The sequence below is a fragment of the Zerene cesonia genome, chromosome Z (genome assembly GCF_012273895.1).
Source record: "Zerene cesonia ecotype Mississippi chromosome Z, Zerene_cesonia_1.1, whole genome shotgun sequence".
In the NCBI taxonomy this organism is placed as follows: domain Eukaryota; kingdom Metazoa; phylum Arthropoda; class Insecta; order Lepidoptera; family Pieridae; genus Zerene; species Zerene cesonia.
In genome coordinates this window covers 3828172-3855279 of record NC_052122.1, presented here as the reverse complement: position 1 = coordinate 3855279, position 27108 = coordinate 3828172, and the positions used below count along the sequence as shown (strand labels likewise).

At 32.2% G+C, this 27108-nt stretch overlaps 1 protein-coding gene across 2 annotated transcripts in view; it reads right to left on the bottom strand.

Moving 5' to 3' along the window:
* LOC119835420 (acyl-coenzyme A:6-aminopenicillanic-acid-acyltransferase 40 kDa form) overlaps positions 1-26282 on the bottom strand; it is a 34569-nt gene extending 8287 nt beyond the window's left edge. The window contains exon 1 of one of the 2 annotated variants that reach the window (XM_038360209.1): positions 26212-26282. In XM_038360209.1, coding sequence (XP_038216137.1) covers positions 26212-26221 — 10 coding nt within the window. In that variant the 5' untranslated portion in view covers positions 26222-26282. Of the gene's footprint in view, positions 1-21750; positions 21897-26211 lie in introns of those variants that run through there. The other variant, XM_038360208.1, reaches the window with a different exon arrangement.
* Between the last annotated feature and the right edge of the window lie 826 nt (positions 26283-27108).

The following is a 27108-nucleotide window of genomic DNA, read 5'->3' as shown; positions in this document are numbered from 1 at the left end:
GACCTATACGTGGAAAAACTAACTTACAAGCAAACATATATGCACATCACATCGATAACCTCCGTTTTTTTAAGTCGGTTAAAAAGCCGTCTATCATGAAAATGTCAGAGAGCCATATATATATTAGAGACTAATTTTCAGTTAAAATATCGTCATATGTGGCTCGTTAAAGCCTCAACGAAGAAAAATCATAATTAATGTAAAAATATATGTATTAAGAATGATTTTCTATTTGTATGTATTACATTATTTTGTTTATGTTTTTAAACAGTAATATGTATGAATATTCGACATCTTTATTAGTCTACTAATATCATAAAAGCGAAAGTTTGTAAGGATGTGTGTGTGTTTGTTGCTTTTTCATGTAAATCTACTGAACCGATTGCAATGAAATTTGGTACGTAGACAGCTGGACAACTGGAATAACATATAGGCAACTTTTTAACCTGATATTCCTACGGGATACGGACTTCCGCGGTTGAAACCGCGGGGCGCAGCTAGTATGTCATAAATGCGAAAGTTTGTAAGGATGTGTGTGTGTTTGTTGCTTTTTCATGCAAATCTACTGAACCGATTGCAATGAAATTTGGTACGTAGACAGTTGAGCAACTGGAATAACATATAGGCAACTTTTTGTCCTGATATTCCTACGGGATACGGACTTCCGCGGTTGAAACCGCGGGGCGCAGCTAGTATGTCATAAATGCGAAAGTTTGTAAGGATGTGTGTGTGTTTGTTGCTTTTTCATGCAAATCTACTGAACCGATTGCAATGAAATTTGGTACGTAGACAGTTGGGCAACTGGAATAACATATAGGCAACTTTTTGTCCTGATATTCCTACGGGATACGGACTGCCGCGGTTGAAACCGCGGGGCGCAGCTAGTTGTAAACAAAGCTAACTTCAACCAGTATAAAAAATCTCTAATGACTAACGAGTAACAATCATTTGGCATAAATAGAACTGTGCCTACGTTTTCCTCGTCATTAAATTGGCTAATTTTGAGGAAAAAAACTTTTGTTTTCAACTGCTGAGCCATTAGATAAACAAAAAAGAATATCGCCTTACAAAGGTTAATGATAATTCGCAGACATCCGGGATACATCATTTAATTTGGTAAACAGTAAGATGTCACTTACATAGTACTAACTCAGATAAAGCAGTATGTTTAATCGAATGTTTACTGAGTCCGATTAAAAAAGTCTATACGTAATTTCTGCATACAAACACTCACGTTCGCTTTCTCCCTGGAGATCGTAAAGCTATGATTTTTAACAAAGCAATTAATTTCAACTTATTCTGTGCCTCTATGTGTTCCTTTTTTACGATACTTTATTTTTATAAGAATTAGTACCCTCTAAAAATACTCGAAATATGTAAAAGTCGGTTATAAACAGGGGCTTATTGTATTAATTTGATAACCTTTATTAAACTTAACGTACTGTACAGTACCGAACTAGGTAGAAGTAGTGGGAGGGAGGTGTTCCTTCGACAGTGTTTCGCCTACATGATCAGTGTGATTTTACTTCTTTATTATATTGTCGTGTTTTAATTTTCTTACTGAATAAATTAAAGACGCAGTAGATGTTTGAAAGTGCCCCTCAATTTCTTATCTCTCTCTCATCAGATGACGAAATGACGTCCATAGTTACATACTTATCAAGTAATAAACGCTAAATATATATATATCAGTCAGTATTAATATTACAGCATTCATATAAGTATGTTATTTTACAAATTAAGTCAATTACGTTTAAAACTCATCTCAGCAATATAAAAAATACTGTAAAGAGAAAATATATTTTCAGTTCAATTGATGCCATAGATATAGGTCCGCGCATAGCTCTCGTTTCCGTGCAATGTTTACGCATATGAACTATCTTATGCCCTTTCTCGGGTCTCCAACTTTCGCTGTACCAAAATTTTATCTAAATCGGTTCGGTGGTTTAGGGGTAAAAAAGATACAAAGTTACTTTCGCATTTATAATATCAGTAGGTTTTTTGATGTGAAACATCTATAGCCGCACGTAAAACCGATTTCTCGCGTGGCGACGCGTCGCCACGCTATACGAATTAAGTAGTCACGATTTGAAATAAATTCGTAAATTTTTGTATTTAATGAAAATAAATGTTTATTCAATAAATAGTCATCGTTATCTGGAAAAAATCGTAATATTTTATTTTATCATTATGACATATTTAGTTCCTATGACAATATGTTCTTTTCTGCATATTACTTTTACAAAATAATGTCTTACTTTTTAAAGATGAGACCACTCGCTTAAACGTTAGTATTGCACAATAATTTCTTTATTGGTCGTTGATGGCAACTTCGATGATTTGGTCAATAGAATGAAGGGTAAAATTTAAATATTTAATTATACACTGTCGGTCAAATCAATCACATTTTGTAGAAACAGGTTTTTATCATAATGTGTACCAAGAAGGTAGGCGCATCATTTTGTAACGAAATTTTAAGTTAATAAAATAAATAAAAACATTTTGATAATTAGTAAGAATTCTCACAATTCACAATTCTTAGAGTTACCTGTCTTATTTATTTAATACAGTATCCATTGAAAACGCGGGTTATTGCACTAACAGTTATAGTCCCCAGAGGTCTCATAAAACAATGAATTATCATTCTTATTGAACCTCAATGCATGATATTTATATCTACAATTGTGTCCCTTGAAACCGATAAAGATAGCCTAAGCATTTGTATTAAATGCAGAATTCCAGGCTTACGAGCATAAAATGTGTAAAGTTTGAATGAGCGCAGCATTAGAGAAATATTATAACAGATAATTGCGAAGAAAATTTAAAATGTATATACTTACAATATATAAATTTAATTTGTTTTTCATCAAGATATATTAATTGCGGTGGTAAGTTTGTTTGCTCAACTCATGTTTAGACTAATATCGTTAAATAGTATCGTCTTTACATACGATGTTTGTTCAATAAGTAAGGTGACTTTACGAGTTATCAATTCGACTATCGATTTTTTGCTGTTTTTGTTTATCTATAATTAATTTCAGATTATTAACAATAAACAATACATCTAAATGACACACTTATTAGAACAGAGTTTTAAATTGTAAAGAATGACTTTTGCAGAACAATGAAATCAACAATTCATTTTTAAATTTTAATATGATTATGTCAAAAAGCAATAAACGTGTAAACATTATTATCACGAAATAAAAATAATCTGCTAAATACATTTCTAGTGGAGTTTTTTATAATGAGAAAAATGTTTTTTTTTAACGACGCAGACGATAAAACGAGGTTACCCTCATTTAACCAACCTACGATTCTTTCTCGATTCATTTTTATTGATGTTGGAAAACTGTTGGCAATATATAGTGCATTATTGGAAATATAATTGTCAATTTAAATATTTAATTATTGGGATGTGTGTCTCACTGACAATTTTGATACAAAAAAGACATGTTTTCATGAAAAAGACAGTTCTTTGGAACCATTATTATGTATGCATATTACAATCAAAATGTAAAATTGACGTGAATGTAAAAGAGCATCTAGAGAATTGCTTTCCGGTTCTTCTCTTCAGAAACTGCCTTCTGAGCCGGTGGTAAATGTTAAAAGTATGTAATGACGATTTGAAGGTGCAGTTTTCATTTGAACAAATTATAAATGTAAATTTAATTTAGTCATAATTGTTTCCATAAAATAAACGTTATTTACGGCGACATTTATAATACTAGGTTAAACAATAAATGATAAGGTATGCAGGAATCGATGGCTATGTATTAATGTATGTTTGTTAACATTTCACGCGATAGCCACTGAACGGATTTTGATTATACTTTGCCGTGATGTAGCTTATATACCGGAACAACATGAACACGTTTTTCTGGTACTGTACTATCCATGTGGGGAAAATATTAACTATTTAAAAAAAAACAGCTTCTATGAAATTCCAGATACGTACGTAAATCCAATAAATAATGGTTTAAACAGACCAATCCTTATCCGTTATTATGTGTGAAATACCGTATTAAAATAACATTTAAGTCTATGTTTTTAAGATTTAGTTTAAAGTTTTATTCGCAAGGATTTATAACTTTTGTTTCTACAACTTATAATTTTTTCCGGTATTTATTAATAAAACAATGATACAAACGTTTGGATACTATATTTAGAGTAAGGTTACTATAAATACTGGACGAGTTTCTGCATTCAAGTTTTATTTACATTCAGATTTAATATTGCTGTCGTATCTACACAGCTTTCGGATTTATATTTTAAAAATATTTAAAATATATTTACCGTTCAAAAATTCTACTTCATAGCTTTTTAAATGCTTTGTAAAATTCACTATTTATAAAGTAGAATTTTTGAATTGAAATAAAACTATTATTTTAACATTTTTATGAAATTGAAAAAAATAAAATATCGTATATAAAATGCATGTTTATAATAAAGCAGTTCAATTGTAACGATATCCTATTGTGCTATTTAAATATCACGGCAAACCACAATAATCTCGTTTTATATACAGCCCGTTGGAGCAACACATTTTCGGCTACATTGTTGTATATATAAACAGAGTCGCTTACCGTTTCGTTCTTTCATGTCAAAACTAAGGTCACACAACGTGCTACAACTATAGGTTGTTTATCGCGGCAAAACGCGTTGGACACTGCTGTGGGTAATTATATTCAGTGTATAATATAGACTAGTAACGTCTACCACGGACAGAAAATTTTTGAAGGCGCCTTTTTGGGTTGAGCAATTTTATATGGCTTCGTTGATGGTTCCATGAACATTTTTAATCGACAATGTATATTCGCTGTGAGGTAATTTCTTATTTATATGGCAATATGAACGTGTACCGATTTGTGATACGGGTATGAGATTTTTAATTTTCTGTGAAGTATGTGTGGAGGTAGGTTGAAGGTATGATGTTTTCACTGGTGGCTATCAAGCCAATATTGTATGTAGTAAAATGCCTGGGACTGTTTATTAATTCATACTTTTTGTAAGCATTTTGTATTCAATTTGTCTACCGTCACTCACATATATACAAATAAGGTATGACACGACCGAACCTTTACGAAGGTACATTGATATAAATGTCTAGAATTATAAAAAATATGTAGATAAGGCCGAGATTTGGCAAAATGACGCGGGTTCGAATTCCGCTTCGTGATCAAATGTTTTCTATTCTTTAAAGAAATTTACAAAGCATATGAATACTATAAAACTAAAAATATAATTTCATGTTATTTTGTTCGAATATGATAAGCACTTCTCCAGAGGAAAAGAAACTGCTTCTTATTGCAAAAATGCAAATGCTTAATGACCCTAATCAGCCCTCATCACTTTTCCTCGCAATCACGTAACCTTTTACATATATTATTTTTCTCATTTTCCTCCACTTGACTGCAGGGTCGTGGTGTGGTTTCAAGAATCATTGCATACATTTCCATTACTACTTTAATCATAGCATTACGGCTGTAATGATAAGTAAAAAAAATCCTATCCTACTAATATTATAAAGGCAAAAGTTTGTAAGGATGTGTATGTGTTTGTTGCTCTGTCATGCAAAAACTACTGAACCGATTGCACTGAAATATGGTACTTACACAACTGGACAACTGGAATAACATAAAGGCAACTTTTTATCCCGATATTCCCACAGGATACGGACTTACGAGGGTTAAACCGCGGGGTGCAGCTAGTTAACAATAAAATCACACTTTAAATTTACACGAATACAAATTATTTCTAACAGTTTATTCTAAGGCCGCATTAATATGTAAATTAACTACGTATTTGTTTACAGATAGATGCATAGAAAGATTAGTAAGATTAGTTAAGACTTGTTTTGGGAAAAATGTGAATATAATATAAGAATAAGAGCAAGAAATAACTAATATCTTATTTAATAATTCAGAATGTACATTAATAGAAAAGCGTAGATGGATCAACATTCTTTATTAAAGCTCTGTGAAGTGTAATGGACCAAGGTCTCAGGATTACGTTTAATGATTACTATAATATAAAAATAGTCTTTAAATTTTAGGAAATGTTCGCTTTTGCTCATATAATCATAATAAATCAGGTGACGGTGAATTTATTAAGGAACGTGCATGCATGTGCAGTGGTGGCTCAATGGTGAGAACCTCGGACTTCAAAATCCATAAGTCGGGGTTCGAGTCTAGGCGGGCGTGCAGGAAATAAATTGATTTTTCCATTAATATGCACAACATCACCACTACTTAAAACGGTGAAAGAAAACATCGTGAGGAATCCAGCATGTCCAAGAACCGCACTTGGTCAGCGTGGAGGATTATGGCTTAAACCCTCAAAGGAGGCCTGTGTCCCAGCAGTGGTAACATATATAGGCTGATGATGATGAAATTTATTAATAAATTAAGCTTCTTGGCGCCGTTTTCTGCACCCGCTTTAAATTTTTTCTTTGCTCTGCAGAGACTATGGTACCTGATGCCACAGTTTCTTAATCCTGCTAGCTAGTTATTCATGTTTTCAACCGATAATGTAATATGTAAAACGTGACAGAATACGTATATTTGCTACATCAGTTCACCGTAACAAATTGACAATTAAATATTTACAATCATGCCTTAATCACTTAATGCCGATTGCTGGATGCGAGAATGAATTAACAATAACCTACGTGGAAAGCGTAGTTATAATAAATTTTTCAAAAGCGCATCGACGCTATCAGGGATTTTCCTATCTGTAAAATAACGAACTTGTCTGATAATATAACATTTTTCACGGACTGTGAATGCAAACGTCAAAGCGAAGGTGCTTCAATTTAAGCCGACTTTCCTCTGCCATCGTACATCATTCGATTTTTTATTAACCATTAAACCTTCTGTGTTTTTGTGCGACTGTAATCCTTGCATGCATTTTCCTCACATTTGGCAAGTCGAAGAGGAAATTGTTTACCTTTTTTATAGAACATTTTGTCCTCTTTGTTTATACACCATTTGAAATTTACATAATTTTCGCATTTTGTGTATATACTAAGAATTGTAAATCGATTATGTACTGCATCGGAGACGGTCATTAGTATAGACGGTAAACGAAACCAGGCGCGAATGCCGTGAGATGGCAGCATCGTCTTAATCGTGAAGTTGGTGGTTGACTCACGGCTTACTTCGCGCTTCATCAGAGTCTAGCCTATGTCTAGCGTGAAGATACCCACCAGAGAGACGACACCAATATATTATATAATGTACTCTGTGGACCACACTTCACATTCGAAAATCGAAGATTTCGTAGCGTCCACTACTAGAAACTTAAACTTTTTCGAAGTCGAAGAAGTTGGAAAGAGATATATTTATTTAGAAGTGCGTTTGAATTAGGATTAATCCACGGATTGAAATAAATATGAATATTTATTAAGGAAGACCAAATTGGTATTTTCTTTTGTATTGGTCTGACCAATCGTTTAAAGACTTATCGCCTTATGTAAAACGAGGGATCACAGAATCTGCCATAGTTAGATTTTTAAACGATAATAATAGTAGAAGTAGTAACCAAAATTATCTGGTAAAATGTGTGGGAAGAGGGGTTAAGCTTTAGTTATATGGGTGTTTGCAATTTATTTATGGTAAGATAAGCGATAGATACACTTATCTTGCAGTAGAATACTCCTGAAAATTTATATATCTTTTAGTATACGTACATACTTTTCAAATTCGCGATCTTTTTAAAGGGACATCTTACAAACATATTTAATACTTACGACAAACACACAAAAGTATCGAAGTAATAAAACATAAAAATTAATTGTCTTTGCAAGTCACTATTTTTTTGCCAAGGTCGTCGTTTTACGTTTATCATTTCGTTTACTTGTACGATACTAATTGTAACACATTTATTGTGAGAATTTTTTTTTAAAGAATAGAAAAAATTCGATCACGAGGCGGAAATTGAAGACGCGTTTTTTTTTTGCTACAAAAATCGAATCCCGCCTCGTGATCATTTTTTTCTATTCTTTTAAAAAAATAATTCTAATTTATAAATCATTTCAATGCTATAAAACTAAAAATGAAACAATTATTGTATTTGATACAGCGATCGATTATATACTTGCACGGATAAAAGACAATTATATCGATTTCAATCTATATATATAAAACTGACTGACTGACTGACTGACACATGACTGTGATAGATGACTCTATCAACGCACAGCCCAACAGATGATGGACGGATCGGGCTGAAATTTGGCATGCGATAGATGTAATAACATAATATCTGCTAAGAAAGAGTTCTGATAAATTCTACCCCCAAGAGGATAAGATAGGAGATGAAAGTTTGTCTCATGAAAATTTATTTAGTTAGTCCTACTAATATTATAAATGCGAAAGTTTGTAAGAATGTGTGTGTGTTTGTTGCTCTTTCACGCAAAAACTACTGAACCGATTGCAATGAAATTTGGTAGATAGCTGGAAAACTGGAATAACATATAAGCAACTATTTATCCCGATATTCTTACGGGATACGGACTTACGTGGGTGAAACCGCGGGGCGCAGCTAGTTTATTCTATAAAATGCAAAACTTCGCCTCAAGGTTGGGTTATTAATTAGGTACACAATATACATTGAGAAGTGGAATTTCTATTAAATTTTGCGGACATACAGCACCTTTCATTTCCGCAGCTGCATAACTGGTTTTATTTAAAGGCATTGTTAAAGACATTTGCATTCTTTATCGAACAATGCTTTTATTTAGTCTCATGTATATGATAATGCAGTGATTAATGTTTAGACATTAGTAAAGAATATGGTAATAAATAACTAAAGAATAGGGGAAAAGCTAAAAAAAATTCGCATATATTATTTATACCTTATATAATTATACCTTCAAACGGCAGTAACGTTTCGCAATATGTAGGTATGCTTATCATTATAATTCTAAAAGGAATACACTAAAAATATATTTATATACTGCGCAACGTAAAAAAAATATCTCAGACTGGTGCAGAATATCGGTTACGTATGTTAAGGTCAATGAAAAATTATTGAAACACATCTACTTATGCCCTTGGACAAATCTCACAGGAATAAAATATATAACAAATAATATGTAATATTACAGTAATAGATGCATGAGAAGTGTTTGAAAAACCTTGAATGTTGTGCTATTTTTTTAAATCATTTGCACACATCCTGTGATAAATTAAAAAACGGACAAAACAGCATCTCAGTCAGCGATGGCGAAATAGTTTCGAAAAATATATAATTAATTCAAGAAATCGATTAATGTGTTTTTGAGGTACCCGAATAGAATTTTATTTATTGACCACTAGATTTTGACCGCTGCTTCTTACGCGTTAAATTCGGAGTAGTTTGATCTTATTATATACATATAAACCTTCCTCTTGAATCACCCTATTTATTAATAAAACCCCATCAAAATCCGTTGCACAGTTGTAAAGATGACATAGGGAAAGAGAAAGCGATTTTGTTTTATAAAATGTAGTGATGACTCTATCGGACTGTCACATGGCAATAATGTTGAAATGTTCACAGATATTTGTGTTGTCGCGTTAATAACAAATACTTAAAATAGAACAATATAAATTATTTTTAAGAGAGCTCATGGAGAGGGCCGAGAGTGATTTTTTCGCCGTTTTCCATAGAATTATGACTTCAAGTATAGCAAATAAAATGATAAAAAGAATAAAAAGGGGCGGGAGGTATTTCCCTAAATTCAAGCAAAGAAAATATTTCAAGCAAAGAAATTATTATTTTATTATGAACAAGAAATGATTATATTTGCAATAATTGACTTCTTAATTAAAATTGTATCGATAGTTAAATAGAAACTCTGAGGGATAAAAAAAAATTAATCAGGAAGATTAGGATTTCATTAACTAAAAAGAATCACTACACATAGAATGCTGGTGATTTTTGGTGGTATCCAGAGCAAGTAATGCAAGTGGCCCTAAGTCTTGACCCATTTTCTAAAGAGTTAACATCCAAATAAATCGAGACTTATAAATAGTGATAACGTATATGTATATGTATCTTATTCAAAACTCATTGTTAGACATAATACAACCATTATAAAATATATTTCATCTACACTGTTATGTAATAATTATTTTTGTAAGCATATGTTTTTAGGATGAATTTATATATAAATAATAACTTCAACACTTTTCTATCGCTATAAACATTCATTTAACATTAAAAAGTATTACATTAATCGAGTATAGGCTATTTTTTATCCCAAATCAATCCGGACAAATTCAGGGCAAGCGATTAGTACGCCACAAAGCCATTGTCTACAATTCAAGGTGTCACACAAAACGAGTTGCTGATTATACAAGTAATTATGATGCTTTAATAAGTAACAATTAAAATGAGAACTAGAAAATTACTTTCTATTACGTTGTTTCAATTGAGGCCATAGTGACGATTAGTTAAGTCAATGACCTATTAATCAGGTTTAGAATGAACGTAATGATCGAAATTATTCATATTCATTAATGAATTAATAAAGCGACTTTTAATTTGATTTTTGTAAGAATAACAAACTAACACTAATCGTTTTTTTGAATCTCTACAGTGCTTTTAAACCCATTTGTATAAACAACGCGGCAGACTAATCAGATTCTGAGAATTATGTTTATTATTTACGCTAATCATGCAGTGCATTTATAATCGCATTATAATTAAGTAATGCATAGTATTATTTTATCTGTAGTTATATAGTAAACCTAACTAAGTCCGAGATCATTGGGACAGCGGCCATTTTGGACAGACCAAAGCGGTCGAAAATTCACACGTGTAAAGTCCTTATCCTGTTAATACATTAATGCAATCTGATTTTTGATATTTTTATCTACATTAATTATTTCGAATGCAGAGGATTTCGTATAAACCTGAGTTAACTGTATTATAATAGTTAGAAAGCTCCCTTTCCTTTCCTTTCTCCCTTGTATATAACTTCGAATTCGCTTTAATTTACAGATGTATAATTTTAAATTTGCATCAAATCTAGAAAGGAAAAATATTGCTTGGGCAAGTTTTGTTTTGATTAAGAAATAATTCCCTTTTTAACTTCAATTGAAGTCTGAAGTAGGTAAGTTTATTTCTGTCAACAAATTTCGATATTTTAATGCACTCTATACTAAAAAAAAACCGTAATACAAAATTAAAAATTTTGTTGCAATTGGACTAATATCTTAAAATGTTAAATAAACGCCATCATATAAACACTTGAACCTTATTATATTTTAATACATTTACAATATCGAAGCAGACTATTAACAACCAACCTACTCATAACCTAATTACCACGCGATTCAATTATCTAAAACGTTAGAACCTGATTATTTAAATAATAACCTTATTTACGACCGCTAAGTATAGCTTAATTCACTACAATATTCACAGCATATTGTTAATTTAAAATTTATCAACTACAATAACGAGTAATTTTAAAGTCTTTAGAATTTCCTACTCCCTACTAATATTATAAATGCGAAAGTCTGTATGGATGTGTGTGTGTTTTGTTGCTCTTTCACGCAAAAACTACTGAACCGTTTGCAATGAAATTTGGTACGTAGATAGCTGGACAACCGGAATAACGTATAGGCAACTTTATATCCCGATTTTCCTACGGGAAACGGACTTACGTGGGTGAAACCGCAGGGCGCAGCTAGTAATATAATGGGGGATTTACTTTTGGAAATTGGAATGAGGCGATGATGGAGATAGCAAATGATCAAGGGAAGTATATTACCAAGCAGCGCCCTATAATATCGACTTGAGAAAAGATTTCTCTATTCGTCTTCATATTTTTAAACTATTCTAAAGATATACAAATAATTTTAACAGAAAATCAAAATGTCTTAAAATAGTAAAAAGTTAAAGCATTTGAAATGAAGCACGAAAAAATTATAAATAAATCGCCTTCAAATTTCGTAACTAGACCAAATTTAAATGGGAGCACACGGAATGTATCAGCTTCCAAATAAAAAAAGAATCATAAAAATCGATTCACCCAGTAAAATTGTAAGAGGTAATAAACATAAAACAATACGGACGAAATGATTACCTCCTCCCTTTATTGACATGGGTTGAAAATCATATTTATTCAGTCCACAACATTGGCAGGTTACAAACACTTAATAAAACAAAAAATACAGTAAAGGATACCGTTCAGAGAGACACGCGCGCTCGCAGATAAGTAAATATAATAGAGAAACGTTAATGAAATATATATATAATATAATGTGGTAGTTGTAGATTTCTAACGATGAAATAATTTTTAACAACAAGCAATAAGCTCGTATTCGCTACTGCTTTTGTGTGAAATGCAAAATACAAAAAAAACAAAACTTTCCTCTTTATTATAGTAGTGTAGCTTTGACACCTTTCCATACTATAAACCAGAGGAAAAATACATTACTTACGAGTTCTATTGTTACGCCCACTTAGTATTAGACACGGTATGGACGTCAAAGGGCCGTAGGGTGTAACATCTAAGCAAAATGTCAATGTCACCATGCCTCCTTGTGAGTCGAACTATACTGCATTCGTGTCTCGTGTCATTGAGGAGGCGCCGAGGGTGTTCTCTCAGTGTTTCAGATTACAATGTCAAAGATAACAACCAATCTTTATCGTGGAAAAATCCTTCTAACAAACTGATGTATTTTATTTAACATTTTATGTGGATTTATAACATCGTGTTATATTTATGACGTTAATTTCATCTCATGTGAAACTTGAGAGACCAATGTGTTCAATTGATTTTCAACCGACTTTAAAACAACGAAGAGAAGTTTTTATCTCAGAGCTTTCACTGGGGTACCGATTTTGATGCTTGTTAGGTATTTGAATGCTGGTACCTCCCGTGTGGTCCCAATTAAAATTCGCTTGGTTCTGACAAATAGAATGTGTTGTAGTGTTTGTTTAAAATAATTACTGTCCTGCACCTTATGTGAAAACAATACCTAATTTTTAAACAATCACTTCGAACCCGAATATACCATAGACCGCTGTCAATTCGGAGTTTTACTTATTTAAAGTTTATTTTAACAACGCATGGATACGTATGAATTGACCATTCGAACGATGTTCTAATGATCCCAATTTTTTTTTTAAGTTGTGGTGTAGTACTCCATTTTAATTAACGTTACAATTAACATTGTATTTTGCTAATGTCGTAATTCTTTACATTTGACTCTACTTGTAATACAAAGCTTGAATAGCTTCATTTAATGGGATTCTATAATCCTATTATTCAACGAGTTGATGTAACAATAGTTGGGTAAATGCTAGTTGACTTTTGATTCTACAGTGCAGTGTAGAATACGAGCATAATGCTTTTAATAGATTGATAACATGTAAAATTGGAAATACTTACTTATAAATCTATGCTTTATAAGCTAGAAGTCTCGGCTCTGCAGAGTAGGTATTTATAAGTTATTACTCTAAACCAAGCGGAGATAATACAACAATTAAAAAAATTATTAAAATCTCTATAGTCGCTCTCATTTGCTTTTTGTGTAACCTGTATTTCAAATGATAGATCGTTTACGATAAACAAGAAAAAAACAAAATGAAACCAAGAAAACAAAAACGTATGAATAGATTATTATTATACAAACATTAATAAACTAGAAAGAGAAAACTGCAGACGGGGACTGACTATAGTTAGTAACCTCGTCTTACATTTATGTTTATACTAGTATAAAGGTAGGACATCTTTTTATATTTAACTATTTAAATTTTGAATCAATTCTAGCTAGATCGATTAATCGCTCGCAAGAACTGATTGTATGTAACAACGATATGTAATAAAGGTGAACAGGGATATAGTGCCACCATTTTATCTCTAAAATGAAGGGTGTTGTCATAGTCGTTTATTTGTAACATTAAGAATAATATTTAATACCTTTAGAATAATATTCTGGATTTCACTTTTACAGTTTTCGGAATATTTGACAATCCTATACCTTTAAACGAGCAATTCTTGTATATATATATATAATTGGAATCTCGGAATCGGCTCCAACGATTTTCATGAAATTAAGTATATAGGGGGTTTCGGGGGCGATAAATCGATCTAGCTAGGAATCTTATTTAGAAAATGTCATATTCGTGTTTTATTCGTGTTTTTTTTCCTGACATCTATTGGTGAATAATAATACTATTTTGCTTCGTAGATAGCTGGACAACTGAAATAACACATAGGCACTTTTTATACCGATATTCCTACGGGATACGGACTTACGCGGTTTCGACCGCGGGTCACAGCTAGTTAAAATTTAAAATAATAGCAATGAAATCAATTATTTTTACATTGCAGCTGAGGACATCATAATTTTGTTTATTATGTTATGATTATTACATTTTTTTCAATTATTGTACAAGCGTTTTAACAAAAGCAATTACTATTTAAACATATTACGTCCACGTATTCAAAGTCGCTGTTCCCGTAAGATTTCCTGGAACCATCCTATGTCCTTTCTCAGGTCTTAAACTACCTTACTAGGCGTTGAGAAGAGACAGATGAATAGAGCGACAGAGAGTTACTTTCGCATTTATAATATTCGTAAGGTTTGCTTTTACTTGGCAGGGCCTTGGGTTGGCCTAAATGATGAAAAGAGAAAATACAAACTTCAAAGAGCAAAAGTACATCTCCAAATCCATAAAATATCTCGATTTTAAAACTCCCAGAAAAGTGTCCCTATTGTAACGAAAATACTAGACTTAAAATTTCACTATTATAACTCAAGAATTACTGAAGCGATTTTAATGAAACTTATTTATTTATATATAATACTGTATTGCACAAACTTAGACAGAAACAAGCAAGAAAACAATAAACAGAAAATAGGCATCGTTTGTACAAGAGGCGGCCTTATTGCTTAACAGCAATCTCTGCCACACACCCTGGTAGGAAAGGGACTGTACGAATTTATTCCTGAGATAATTTAAAATTCGAAACTAATGTGGGAAAAACCCCGTCTATCTATTTTTATTTTACTTAGCGGACGAAGCCGCGGGCGGAGAGCTAGTTAATAACTCAATAAGTGGGTATTTATAAGCACAATTACGTTATTGACCTCTTGTAAGAATAAAATTGATTATATTGCTAGTTGATCAATGTTATTAAAATGTATACTCGTGTAAATAGAAATCGTATTATACATACTGCATCAATTATTTGCAGTAACATTACATAACTGTTATGATATAACATTAGTCGCCATTAACCCATATATGTTCCCACTGCTGGGTCACATGTCTTCTTTGAGAGTTCAGGCCATAAGCCACGCTGGCGAAGTGCGGGTTGGCAGTTGTCACATGTCGTCGAACTTGTTGATTCTGGTTGGTCGGTTTCCTCACGATATAACGGTGAAGGACACCGTTTCGAGCAGTGCTGATGTTATCAGATAAATTGAAAAATCAATTTATTTCCTGCGCCCCTGATTTATTGATTTTGAGTCCGAGGTCGCACTAATGCTTAGATATATAACTTTGATACGTTATTGAAAATTAAAATCAATTGTATCTCAATCACACTAATATTATAAATGTGAAAGTTTGTTTGTTTGGTTGTTTGTCTGTCAATCACGCTGAATCCACTGAGCGGATTTTGATGAAATTTGGTATACGGACAGGGTATGAGCAGACTTGGGTGATAGGATACTTTTTATCCCGATTAAATGCTCTTTTGGGATAAAAGAGGAAAAGACAGTCACTCCGCTGGCAAAGCCGGAAGCTAGTTTCGATGAGGTAGCAAATCTGGGAATTCCGAAATGTTCAAACAAAGAGGATGTATTAAGATTAAAAAAATCTCTGATGAGGTTCTGCGTATGTTCCCTTTAATTCATAACATTTAATAATTATTTTTGCCGAAAAACCAGAACCGATTTAATAAAAGTACTGCCGAATTCTTCACCTCCTCCTTTTGAAGCGGTTGAAAAATCGTATCGAAAGAAACTTTTTTGAATTACGAACATCGCCAAACCCTTGTCAATATAAGACTCACAAATAATATAAAAAAAACAATACAATATCAATCCCATCTGTAATTTGCCAGAGAATTTTCGCATACTATTTCTTCTTATTCTTGTTTGAGCCTTTTACACTGATGTCAGTGTTCTGATTAAAAAAATTAATGTAATGAATTTGGTTCGGATTTTCCATGGCAATATGCTGACTCATACGATATAAATAGAATTTAGAAATTAAAAACTTTTTAACGGATTTTAAACGCGATTTATTCATTATATTACACGTCACGGTCACGGGGAGACCACGCTCGCTGTAAAGTGTTCGAAACGTCGGGTTAAAAATATAATTATATAACTTTTGGACAAAATATTTCAACACCGATCCTAAACTTGCCTATAAGAATATATATGTATGAAAATCAAAATCGGTTCAGTAGCTTAGGCGTGAAAGCGTAACAGACGGACAGAGTTACTTTGCGTTTATAATATTAGTAGGGATTTTACTCTGTCATGCAATAACAACTGATCGGATAAATTTAATCGATATTTTAATCGGATGAAATTTAGCCGAGAAACGTGTACAAAATATTGTTTGGAATACGTTTTTTAATATGACGATATGTGAATATTGGGCTCAGCGTACCGTGATATGAATTTAACCACGGAAAGCGTAGTCCGCTATGCGGTACCGCAAGGAATACAAATAGATTCTCGTCCAAGAACTCGATGCAATTACTTAGATGAGAGTTATAATCGTAAATATAACAGTAAAATTTATACAAAGATATGAACCGGCCCTCGTACCTGTTTTTACCCTTTTCTCACTACCAAGTTTCAGATACAAAAAGCCCCAGTGACGTCCCGTGTCTTATAGTGGGCTATGGATGATATGCATCCGTTTTACTAATCATAAAAAAGAAAATAAGATCAGTCCTCTGTGTTCTGCGAGACCGAGACATTTCTTTTGTGAGTCTCCGGGATTGAATCTAGGACCACTCATTTCTTCACTCACGTTTTAACCACTGTACCAAGGAGGCGGTCAAAAACCAACCCAGAGACAAAATTCTATCGAATAGAACACATTAACTAAATGTGTTCTATTCGAAATTTACAAAACACTGTTTGATACCCCACATTTCGTTAATTACTGAATTCGTAAAGGACAAATTGTGGACAAACTTTTCGTATAGTCTGTCCGCACTGACCCTTATCTACCAGCTGATATAATTTTGAAGTTTCCTCTCGTGTTAATGTTTTACAAATATAAAAAAATAAAAATACGATCAATGAGGCAGGGAAACGTTTGAAATATAAATGGATATGTCTTATAAATACGATTTAACGCGTGTTATTGGAACCTTGAGTTTAGCGTGATCTCTATGTAACTAATATAATCATTCTTATGCAATACTGTGAAATAATTCGTGCAACTAGATTTTTATACATAATCAGCATGCTTGTATTGCATATCACTGAAACCTTCTTTTAACTCAACAGATATAACGATTTATCATTTATTCAATGGGATTAATAAAACTAGATAAATAATATGTTATGAAATAAGAACGAACGAATTGCATTTTTTAACTTGCAATCTACAGATTTAAAATAGAAAACAAAAATACTTTTTTATAAGCCCCATTATAAGAGCTCAGAAAGATACAATGTACTATTTATTCAAACCTCGATTGAGCAGATATTATATGTACGCAGCAGGTACTTTTATAATTAGCTAATATAACTAACACGTGTAGTATCTATAGAGACTTTAAATTGACTTGTTTATTACACGAAGAGTTAATTCGATCCTTATTAGTGGATATAATAATTTTGCTATTTCTAAACCAATACTTTAAACGCCCCCTTCGTATTTTGTTTGAATAGTGGGTTCGATTCCTGGTTTGGAAAAATGTCTCAAGTTTATAGGACCCACGGACAGGACACATAAAAGAATCGATTAGTGAAACTAACGTTATCTAATACACCTATCCCATACGCCCCAGGACGCCATTGTCCTTTTTTATATTGCTGTATGTAACAATTCATATATATATAGTATGGTATATTCTTGGGATTAGCTGGACTTGATTTTTCAATTTATTTGCGCATTATACATCTAAAGAAAAATAAATTATCGCGAGTAAACTGTTCGACAATCCGAAGTTCGATATTTCATCTGCTAATGCTGGCCAGTGGGCTGGATTATGGCCTGAAGCCTTACATTTGTGGTCGGTGTGTCTGTGGGATCAGTGAGTTTTGTTACCTATATACATTGTGTAGAAACGAAAATTTATAAGAATTATAACATTCTAAAGTTTTAACAATGTAATTAAAACCTTATTGTTTTGTACTAACTTATATTAGCTTATTTTCTATTAACGTAGATAAAAAATACGCCTTGAAGTTAACATTTGTATTAAAACATTTAAATATGTATGAAGTATATAGATTTTTAAACTCAAACATTATTTATAGTGCTTACGATATTACTGTTTCAGAATAATCAATTGTTTTGGTGTTTTCAAACATATTTATCATAGTAACATCTGGGCCATTATTAAATTACTACCAAAGATAACATATTATACTATTACTACTAGCAAATGTCTCAAACTCCAAAATCTCTTATCTCAATTCCGAGAACACTTCAAATATAGTTATCTACACTAACACTCTTCTAATTAGAACACCTGTCGTCTGACTAAATTTAGCCATGAAAAAGAGGAACAAATATTGATAAAAAGATAATAATAATGTTGTTTTAATTCATAGACAGGCTTTAAAAATCCTCCAAAAGGTTTATATCATTTAAATATTTGAATTAATTATAATATAGGTTTGTAAATAACATATTTATTACGAGCTTGTGTTAGAGTGTTTTCAAGGTAGGATACGGTATAACCGCGTTTCATACTATTCCATACATCTACGACCTATTATTTGCGTGTATAGGTTAATAAGAAAAAAAAAATCTGAAGATGCAGCTTCGAATGGCGAAAGAATTTTTTAAATCGGTCCAGTAGATTTTGTGTGAAAACATTACAAACATTACATACAAACCTTTCCACTTTAAATTAATATACACACTTCCTACTAATATTATAAATGCGAAAGTTTGTGAGGATGTGTGTGTGTTTGTTACTCTTTCACGCAAAATCTACAGAACCGATTGCAATGAAATTTGGTACGTAGATAGCTGGACAACTGGAATAACATATAGGCAATTTATCCCGATTTTCGTATGGGATACGGACTTACGGGTGAAACTGCGGAGCGCCGCATTATTATAGAGATATTATAAATGTGAAGGTTTGCTTGTTTGGATGTTTGTCCGTCAATCACGCTGAAACTACTGAGCAGATCTTGATGAAAATTCGTATACAGACAGGGTATAAGCTAACTTGCGTGATAGGATACTTTTTATCCCGATTAAATGCTCTCTTGGAATAAAACAGGACTGTTATCTCTATATCTCTAGTAAGTAATAAAAAAATAGTCGTTTTTGAATCCCACATGATTAATGAAATATACCATTTATTTCCGCACCAAAATTAGAAGCATCTTGCTTCTAACCACACTAACATCAACATCAAAATTCCTCTTTCAAAGAGGCAGCTTTGAAACATAGATGAGCTGTTTGAAAGTTAGGTATTCAAAATGCTTGCTAGACCATCATCTTCAAATTCTATTAATGTAATAAGTTTAACCATCAAAGAGGAAAGCAAAACATATCTAACCGCCAGTACCACTGACTCTGAGTCTTTTTCATCCTCATCTGAGTGAGTAATTACAAGAATCATCACTTAAGCATCCACAAACTACCTTTTTATATTACCCTGCCTTCAGTAATTACAGAAAATTACCTTTTTTTCTAACTCAATGTCGATTGCGGTAGAATTTACGCATTACAATGAATACCGTGCTATTTATTTGGATAAGATCTTAGAAAAAAGAACGATTTCCCTGTATTGTGACGGTGAAAATGAGCTATATGGAGATGTAGAAAACTTGTAGTAAAGTTTTATGGCTGGGTAGGCATTTCCTAAACAATTAAGCTAATCATTTTTTACAAAAATATGAAGTGCCTTCAAATTGTCATAACTATACTAAACTAGCTGTTCGCCCCGTTTTCACCCGTGGTACATATATAGCCTATGTCACACAGTGTAATTGTAGCTTTGTAATGGTGAAAGAATCTTTGAAATCGGTCCAGCCGTTCACGTGTGATGGCCTGACCAAGGGAAATAGGGATTCATTTTTATACATATAGATTTAAATGAGAGCACCTAACGAGTTTTGAATGTAAAGATAATCATCGAAAACGGTTCACCCAGTAAAAAGTTTTGATGTACAAACACAAAAAATACACTCGAAATGAGCCTCCTTGTTTTTTTTTAAGTCGGTTAAGAAGCGTGGAATATGTCATAGATTTTCCCTTGCTCATTTATCAGAACTCACACAGCTGAAAATAGTGGGGGCGGGGATAGGAATAACCCACATAACATGATTACATTATAAGCGAGATAACTAAAAAATGGGCTAAAGAAATAAGATGGTTTTGTGGTGGGCAAAATTGAAAGACCTTTGATTCGATCATCGAAAAATATTGTTATAAGTAAGTTTACTTTAATATTCCTCAATAAGGAAAAAAAATGTAAAGAAGTTTTTTTATATTTTAAAGTTAAAAATCAAAACGCGTTTCGAAGTAACTCAATGATAACGCGAAAAGTGCTTGGATTTATTATGAACGTATTTTATTGATCTATATTAATATTCAGTATGAGTTTTAAGATATTCATAACAGAATGAACTTTAACAAAAAAATAATAATAATAAAAAAAAAACAAATATAATAATGCCAAAGCAAGAACGTTTTCTGACTATTCTTACGAGACAATATGCGTAATGTTTCAAAATTTACAAGCATAAAAAGGTCCACGGATTTAGTGCTAGACTATAAATATTGTTCCATATTTAAACAAAATTAACCTCGCTCCGCTGAATTATCTGGTTATGACATTGTAAAAGGAATTGTTTTATACAGTCCGGAGGCTTTTCATAATTCACTAGCAAAGGCAATACTTGTAATAGATGTACATTTTATATACTGCTATGCATTATTTCGCTGAAACTCTGTATCCAATTTAATACATTGTTGGGTGTTGTGATTTGAATGTTTCTGCCTAATAATACAAAACAGAATAGTTTGAATTCACATTTGGATGATGTAACTATACTATTGACTAGCGGTTCGACCAGGCTTCACTCGTGAGGCGTTCATTCTCTCTATCTTCCTTAAAGTTATGAGAAAAATAGCGAATTGGTCGAGCCATTCTCGTCTTACGCTTAGAAAAACATTTGAAGATTCATTTTTAATTGCTATAGATATCATTCCAGTTTAAATAAAACAATGATTTTTACTTGTGTATAAACTAAGAAGCGTGAAATATTAGCTCATGAGTTATTACATGTTGGATTTCTGTAATTAAACATGTTTAATTTTGGATTTACATAATCAAGTATCCCGATTCCATATTCAACCTTGAATATTAAACACAGCGTTATTTAATTACCTTACTGAGTTATTAACAAAATCTTATATAGGTTGTCTATGTTCATTCAACATTAAAAACACTCGCGTATTAATTTGTATGGTTTTTTATATTCCATAAATTTAAATTGCGTGCATTGCAAATAAAAAGATCGCATAAATACACGCTGTAAAAAAAAAAAAACAAAAAAAAAAAATAAAATCGCTCACCTGATAAGGCGAACACCACAACAACAAACAATAATCGGAACATTGCACTAAAAAATAACAATGAAATAAAAATCGCGTGTATGTCTTATAGTTCGTGCTCAGAAATGAAACTGGAAATCGGCGCGAAGCAAAACATCCGTAAAATAATGATGTATATTCCACTACGTACGTACGTATACGATGACGTTACGCGAGCATTCGGCGAGCACTGCACTGAATCTGTTCTATTTACTTTTATAGTCACTATAGATATGCGGGTGCCTTATATATTGCGATAGATACGATGAAATGATTAGGTCCATAACCCAAATAGATATCGCCACCTACCGCCACCCTCATAAAATTTTAACCAGGTTCATAACAAAGGTTAGAAACCAGCGTCCAATGTCTTCATTTCTTTTTGAAGACTTAATTACTATCCATTATATTAATGAGTTTTACTTAAAATGTAAAGCAGTGCAGTTGGATAACGTTAAGTTTTAACGATAAGTTAAAATGTTTGTTCTGAATTTTAGTTCTCAATCCAAATTTAGTTATAAATAAAAAAAAAAGACAGAATCACAGTTTCGGTGTCTAACTTCACGAACCTTCCTAAAGCACCACTTTTTGCTAGCTATTATACCTTAGGATACTCTGTGTCTTTTGGTTAAGATTTTGCCGTGTATACTTTATTACTAGCAGAATAATTTTCTCCTTCCGTACCTAAAGTACCTCTCTATATTATTATTAAGTCACTCTTTGATATTCTTTCCGAGACTTAATACAGAATTCCTACTGCAGAAAATGGATAAAGGCAAAACTCTCGAAGAAGTTCGCAATCTCAGTATCCTAGTGTGTACGACCATTATTGTGCCCAGTGCCATACCGGATTTTCGTGTGATTGTTATGTAAAAGATTTTAAACAAGAATCTCTTTTATTATGCGGAGGTCATTGTAACTGTGTTTCGATATGGAATAATCATCTCTACTAATGTTTTGAATAGTTGAAAACAATGATATAAGAGTTAGAGTTGTTCTCTAAAACAGTTCTTTTTAAATATTACAAAGGAGGTTCTCATGGAGTGTAAATTGTCAAAAATCTTAAAAGTAAGTAATAATACCTCCCAAATGCGTTTTTTTAATAACATAACGGTCTTCATTATGAGGATACTTTAGTAGAAAGGTGATGTAGGAGTAGGAGACCTTTTTTGTCAGTAAATAAGGAAAAAACAAATGTAGATATATGCCGCGTACCTAATGTCGCCGCCATTAGCTAATCATATGTGATTAGATCTCAAAACCGGTCGTTTAGAAGATACAAGTGTTATTATTAATAATAGTGTAGCATAATAGGTTTAAGCAATTAAAAATATTGTAATGGGATTGAAAGACAAGGTCTCCTTCACGATTTTTATTCGAAGGCTGGAGCAAGCAGGCCCCTGTGGTATACCATATATAAATACAAACATATACATGTATATATATATATATATATATATATATATATATATATATATATATATATATATATATATATATATATATATATATATATATAAACAAACATATATAAATTTTATGGAAAGTTTTTTAAAGGACACAAGCACATACAATGTCAAAATAGATAGACTTGAAAGTTGCGATAGAGGCGATACGTTTGGAATGCCACAGGGATGTGTCCTGGGACCAAGAAGATATTTCAGAATTTAAATCTGCATACTCTCTCATTCCATCCAGTGCTTCTATGGCTAATAAGACCAAATTTCACTTTACATAAGTCAAAATAGTCTATAATTTTTTTGTAACTTCATGCATTATATATCAAAATCGGCCGTTCTTGATTTGTTATCCATGTGTAGTTTACCAGAATATTAATGAGGATTAACCTTTGACACACCACAAAAAAACGAACATATCAATTGAGTGATAGACTCAAACGAATGAGGTTAATCAATTTAATCGCTCCAATTTATAACATCAATTTTGGGCAATAACGTAACATATCACCTAATTAGTTAATTAATACCCGATTAATACGTAAATTGGTAAATTTAATAATTATATTCAATAGGTAGGTAATATGATGTGGGGAGCCGGAGGCCAATATCCTTTTCTTATAGTATTATAAATGCGAAATTGCGTCTCTTCTTCACACCTAACCCACTAAACCGATTGTACTGTAACTTAGTACAAAAATATTATGATACCTGACAAAGGAAATCCCATGGAACGGTATCTATGCACTTCCTTTTTTAAATTAAAAGCGCCTTTAGTAGACTTGTCGTTCACTTGATTTCTTCAAAATGAATTCTTGATTGCATTGACTAATTCAATGTCTACAAACTCATGAAATTTTTAAGTGAATAATTATGTTGTATACGAGCTAAATATACATGAGAACCAAACCTGTGTAAAATTATTAATTTACTCACATGTGCAATAGTGATACATTATCTGGATTTTTACTAAAGATGAGATGGGAAAAACGTGTGTCATGCCTTACTATTAGACACTTCCCTATTTTTTGTTTTTTATGCTTTAAACTGATCTATAGTGAAGTAGCACGGATTTTTACAGCCTGGGGCCGACTGGAAACACGGCACCCCTTGTTAGTCCTCCGTACTCAAAGGGTGAAATAGGACCGTGCTTCGACTTCGCTGTCCGTCTTTTAGTCACCTGAGTCACCAGACTGTATCTCAAAACTTTCGCGCTATTTTGAAAATCTAAGTCTAGGTAATTGTGAGTTTCAAATAATAACAAGAGATAACACATGTATTTTCATTAGGTGTATCTAGTTTATGATATCTAGATGTTATCACATTTGTTTAATCGTGTAATAAATTACGATTAATGTATGCGGGTATTTGATTTCCTAGTGTTGGTGATAATGTAACAATGGGGCTATATATACTGTACTCATTACAGTCTGTAATGAGTAGTGTATATAAAGTCATTGAAATATATGTGTTCAGTAGGCGAGAGAACGCCTGGAAGTGGGCTTGTGAAGGGCTGCCCAATCGCGTTATGTCATATTCTTTTTTGATGTTTGTAGATATAGTCTAAGATCCGGCCGCGTGATTTATACGTTCATATGTTTGATTAATAATATATAATTTTTATCAATATTTATAACTAAACCAATGCCGATCCGCAAAGGTGCCCATCCAAATTTGGCCGCAATTAATTTCAATTAAAATGTAATTAATTATTTATTTTTGAACTATTACGTTCACTTGTAATTGTTAAAAGATATATTTCATTAGAAAGATATTTACCTGAGATACCGAAAAAGTTCAAGGTGCCATCTCTCACTTGGCCGCAACCTAATGTCAGCCAGGTGTAAACAGGTATACTTTTGTGAAATATATACGTTCATAATGTATTATCATGTGATACATACCAAATCGAAGATTAATTTTTTCTCTACATGATGAGATATAGGTGCCTATGCAAAAATGCCCGCAAATAGTGGTTGCCAGCGATTAAAGATAAATAAAAGCGAGAGAAACTTACGATAAACACTGTTTGTCAAATAAAGATAGAGCATGCCAGCTGCTTGTCATTTTTATGCTACTGCGCATGCGTCTATAGATAAGGTGCTCAACTAGTACCTCGGGTATTTGCTTGGAGTTTAAAATTCTCCAAAAATTGAGCAGTAAAAATAATATGTCTATGTAATAATAATAATATAATCAGGTATTATGAATAATAATAGAGTTCAATTTGAAAAATATGTCACTTTGCGTAAAGCACAATTTTCAAGTGCGTTTTTGTACGACTTGAATCTAATAATAGTTGTAACGAAGTATGAGAGTATCTCAGAAAATACTTTTATTGAAGAACTGGATAAAAAATTGTGTTCACAAGTTCTATTTAATAAAAATACGTCAACTTAGAGTCGACGTAAGAAGTTAAGAGTAAACCAAGTGAACAAGATAATAACTTACCAGACTGAGCTGCACCGTGAAAACAAAAAACTTTAGATATTGATGTACTGAGTCATACAGGAGAACATTTACAAATAACCTTACATTGTAATTGCTCATGGGCTATGCTCATTACCTCCAAGTCTTTGCACTTTTGCAGATTCCATTTAAAAATTTTTTCAAAAGTAGAAAGACAAATGTACTGCCTATAAGCATTTACAATGTTAAGTCCTCTTTAAATATTTTTCAGGCATTAGAAAAAGGGAGGACATTATCATTTTATGGATATCCAGAAAATAACTGGAACAAATAGGAAATGAGGCTACAGCTTCGAAATTTATCTTAATTTGCCTAAACTGCATATCGTTTTAAATACTCTATGCAGCTGTTAGTACTTCATTAGTAAAATTCTTAGTAAGAAACATTAAACCTTAGTTGGCTTTAATTTGTGTTAAACAAATACATTTCTACAACAAAATTCATATGAAATCGATTCATATGACACATTCGCTAGGCTTATCTAGGAAATTCATTAATTAAATAATAAATAACTCACCTTCTGCCATTTTCACGTATAGTTCTGAACGAATGCCGTCACCAACTATCTACAGCTCACGGAAACCATATATATGCCACTAATTGCATTATGCTTATCTATTTTTATATTCAACTAAGATTACCTACAATGTGATATACAAAATACGATATATTAAGTACAACATGATCAATATACTGCTAATATGGAAATATAAGTTTATTTGTCAAAAATTAATACTATATTTGAAAACTATTAGATTTGAAATATACATCAGGCAATTTTTTAAAATTTAATAAGAAATAATAACTTAAATTCAAAACAGATATAGAGAATACTTGCCCTGTATAACTCACTAGAAAATTAATAAGAAAGACCTCATCTATATAATTTTCACTATGTCCCTGTAATTAAAGGATATTATGAATAAGGTATTTATGCGAGCAATCCTTTATGACTTCGTATAATTCATAAACTTCATATAATTGGAGCCAGTGTCAGTACCAATTAGCTTCACTGTCCATGATAATGGTGTGCAGCCTTCAGTTTCAAAACATGTATCAACTAACTAATGTCGGTCATTATATAAATTTTGTTCTGGTGACATATTTCGTTGCGGTATTGCCTGGTGAAGAAACTACATGTCTGTCAAGCGTCTTTATTATATAATGAACAATTATTTATGGAAGTAATTGAAGATATTAAACGTAAGTTTTAAGATCAAACTCAAACATTTATTTATTTAATTAGATTTCCACTAGAAGCACTTAGGAATCATCATAGCATAGTAGTACCATGTAGAAATTCTGAAAGCAGCTTCTACAGTGAACAGCTTAAAAAATCATTTAAATTTTTATACTTCACGCCCCAGCTACGTCCGTGGAGGCATATATATTAATTGAAATAATATAAACTATC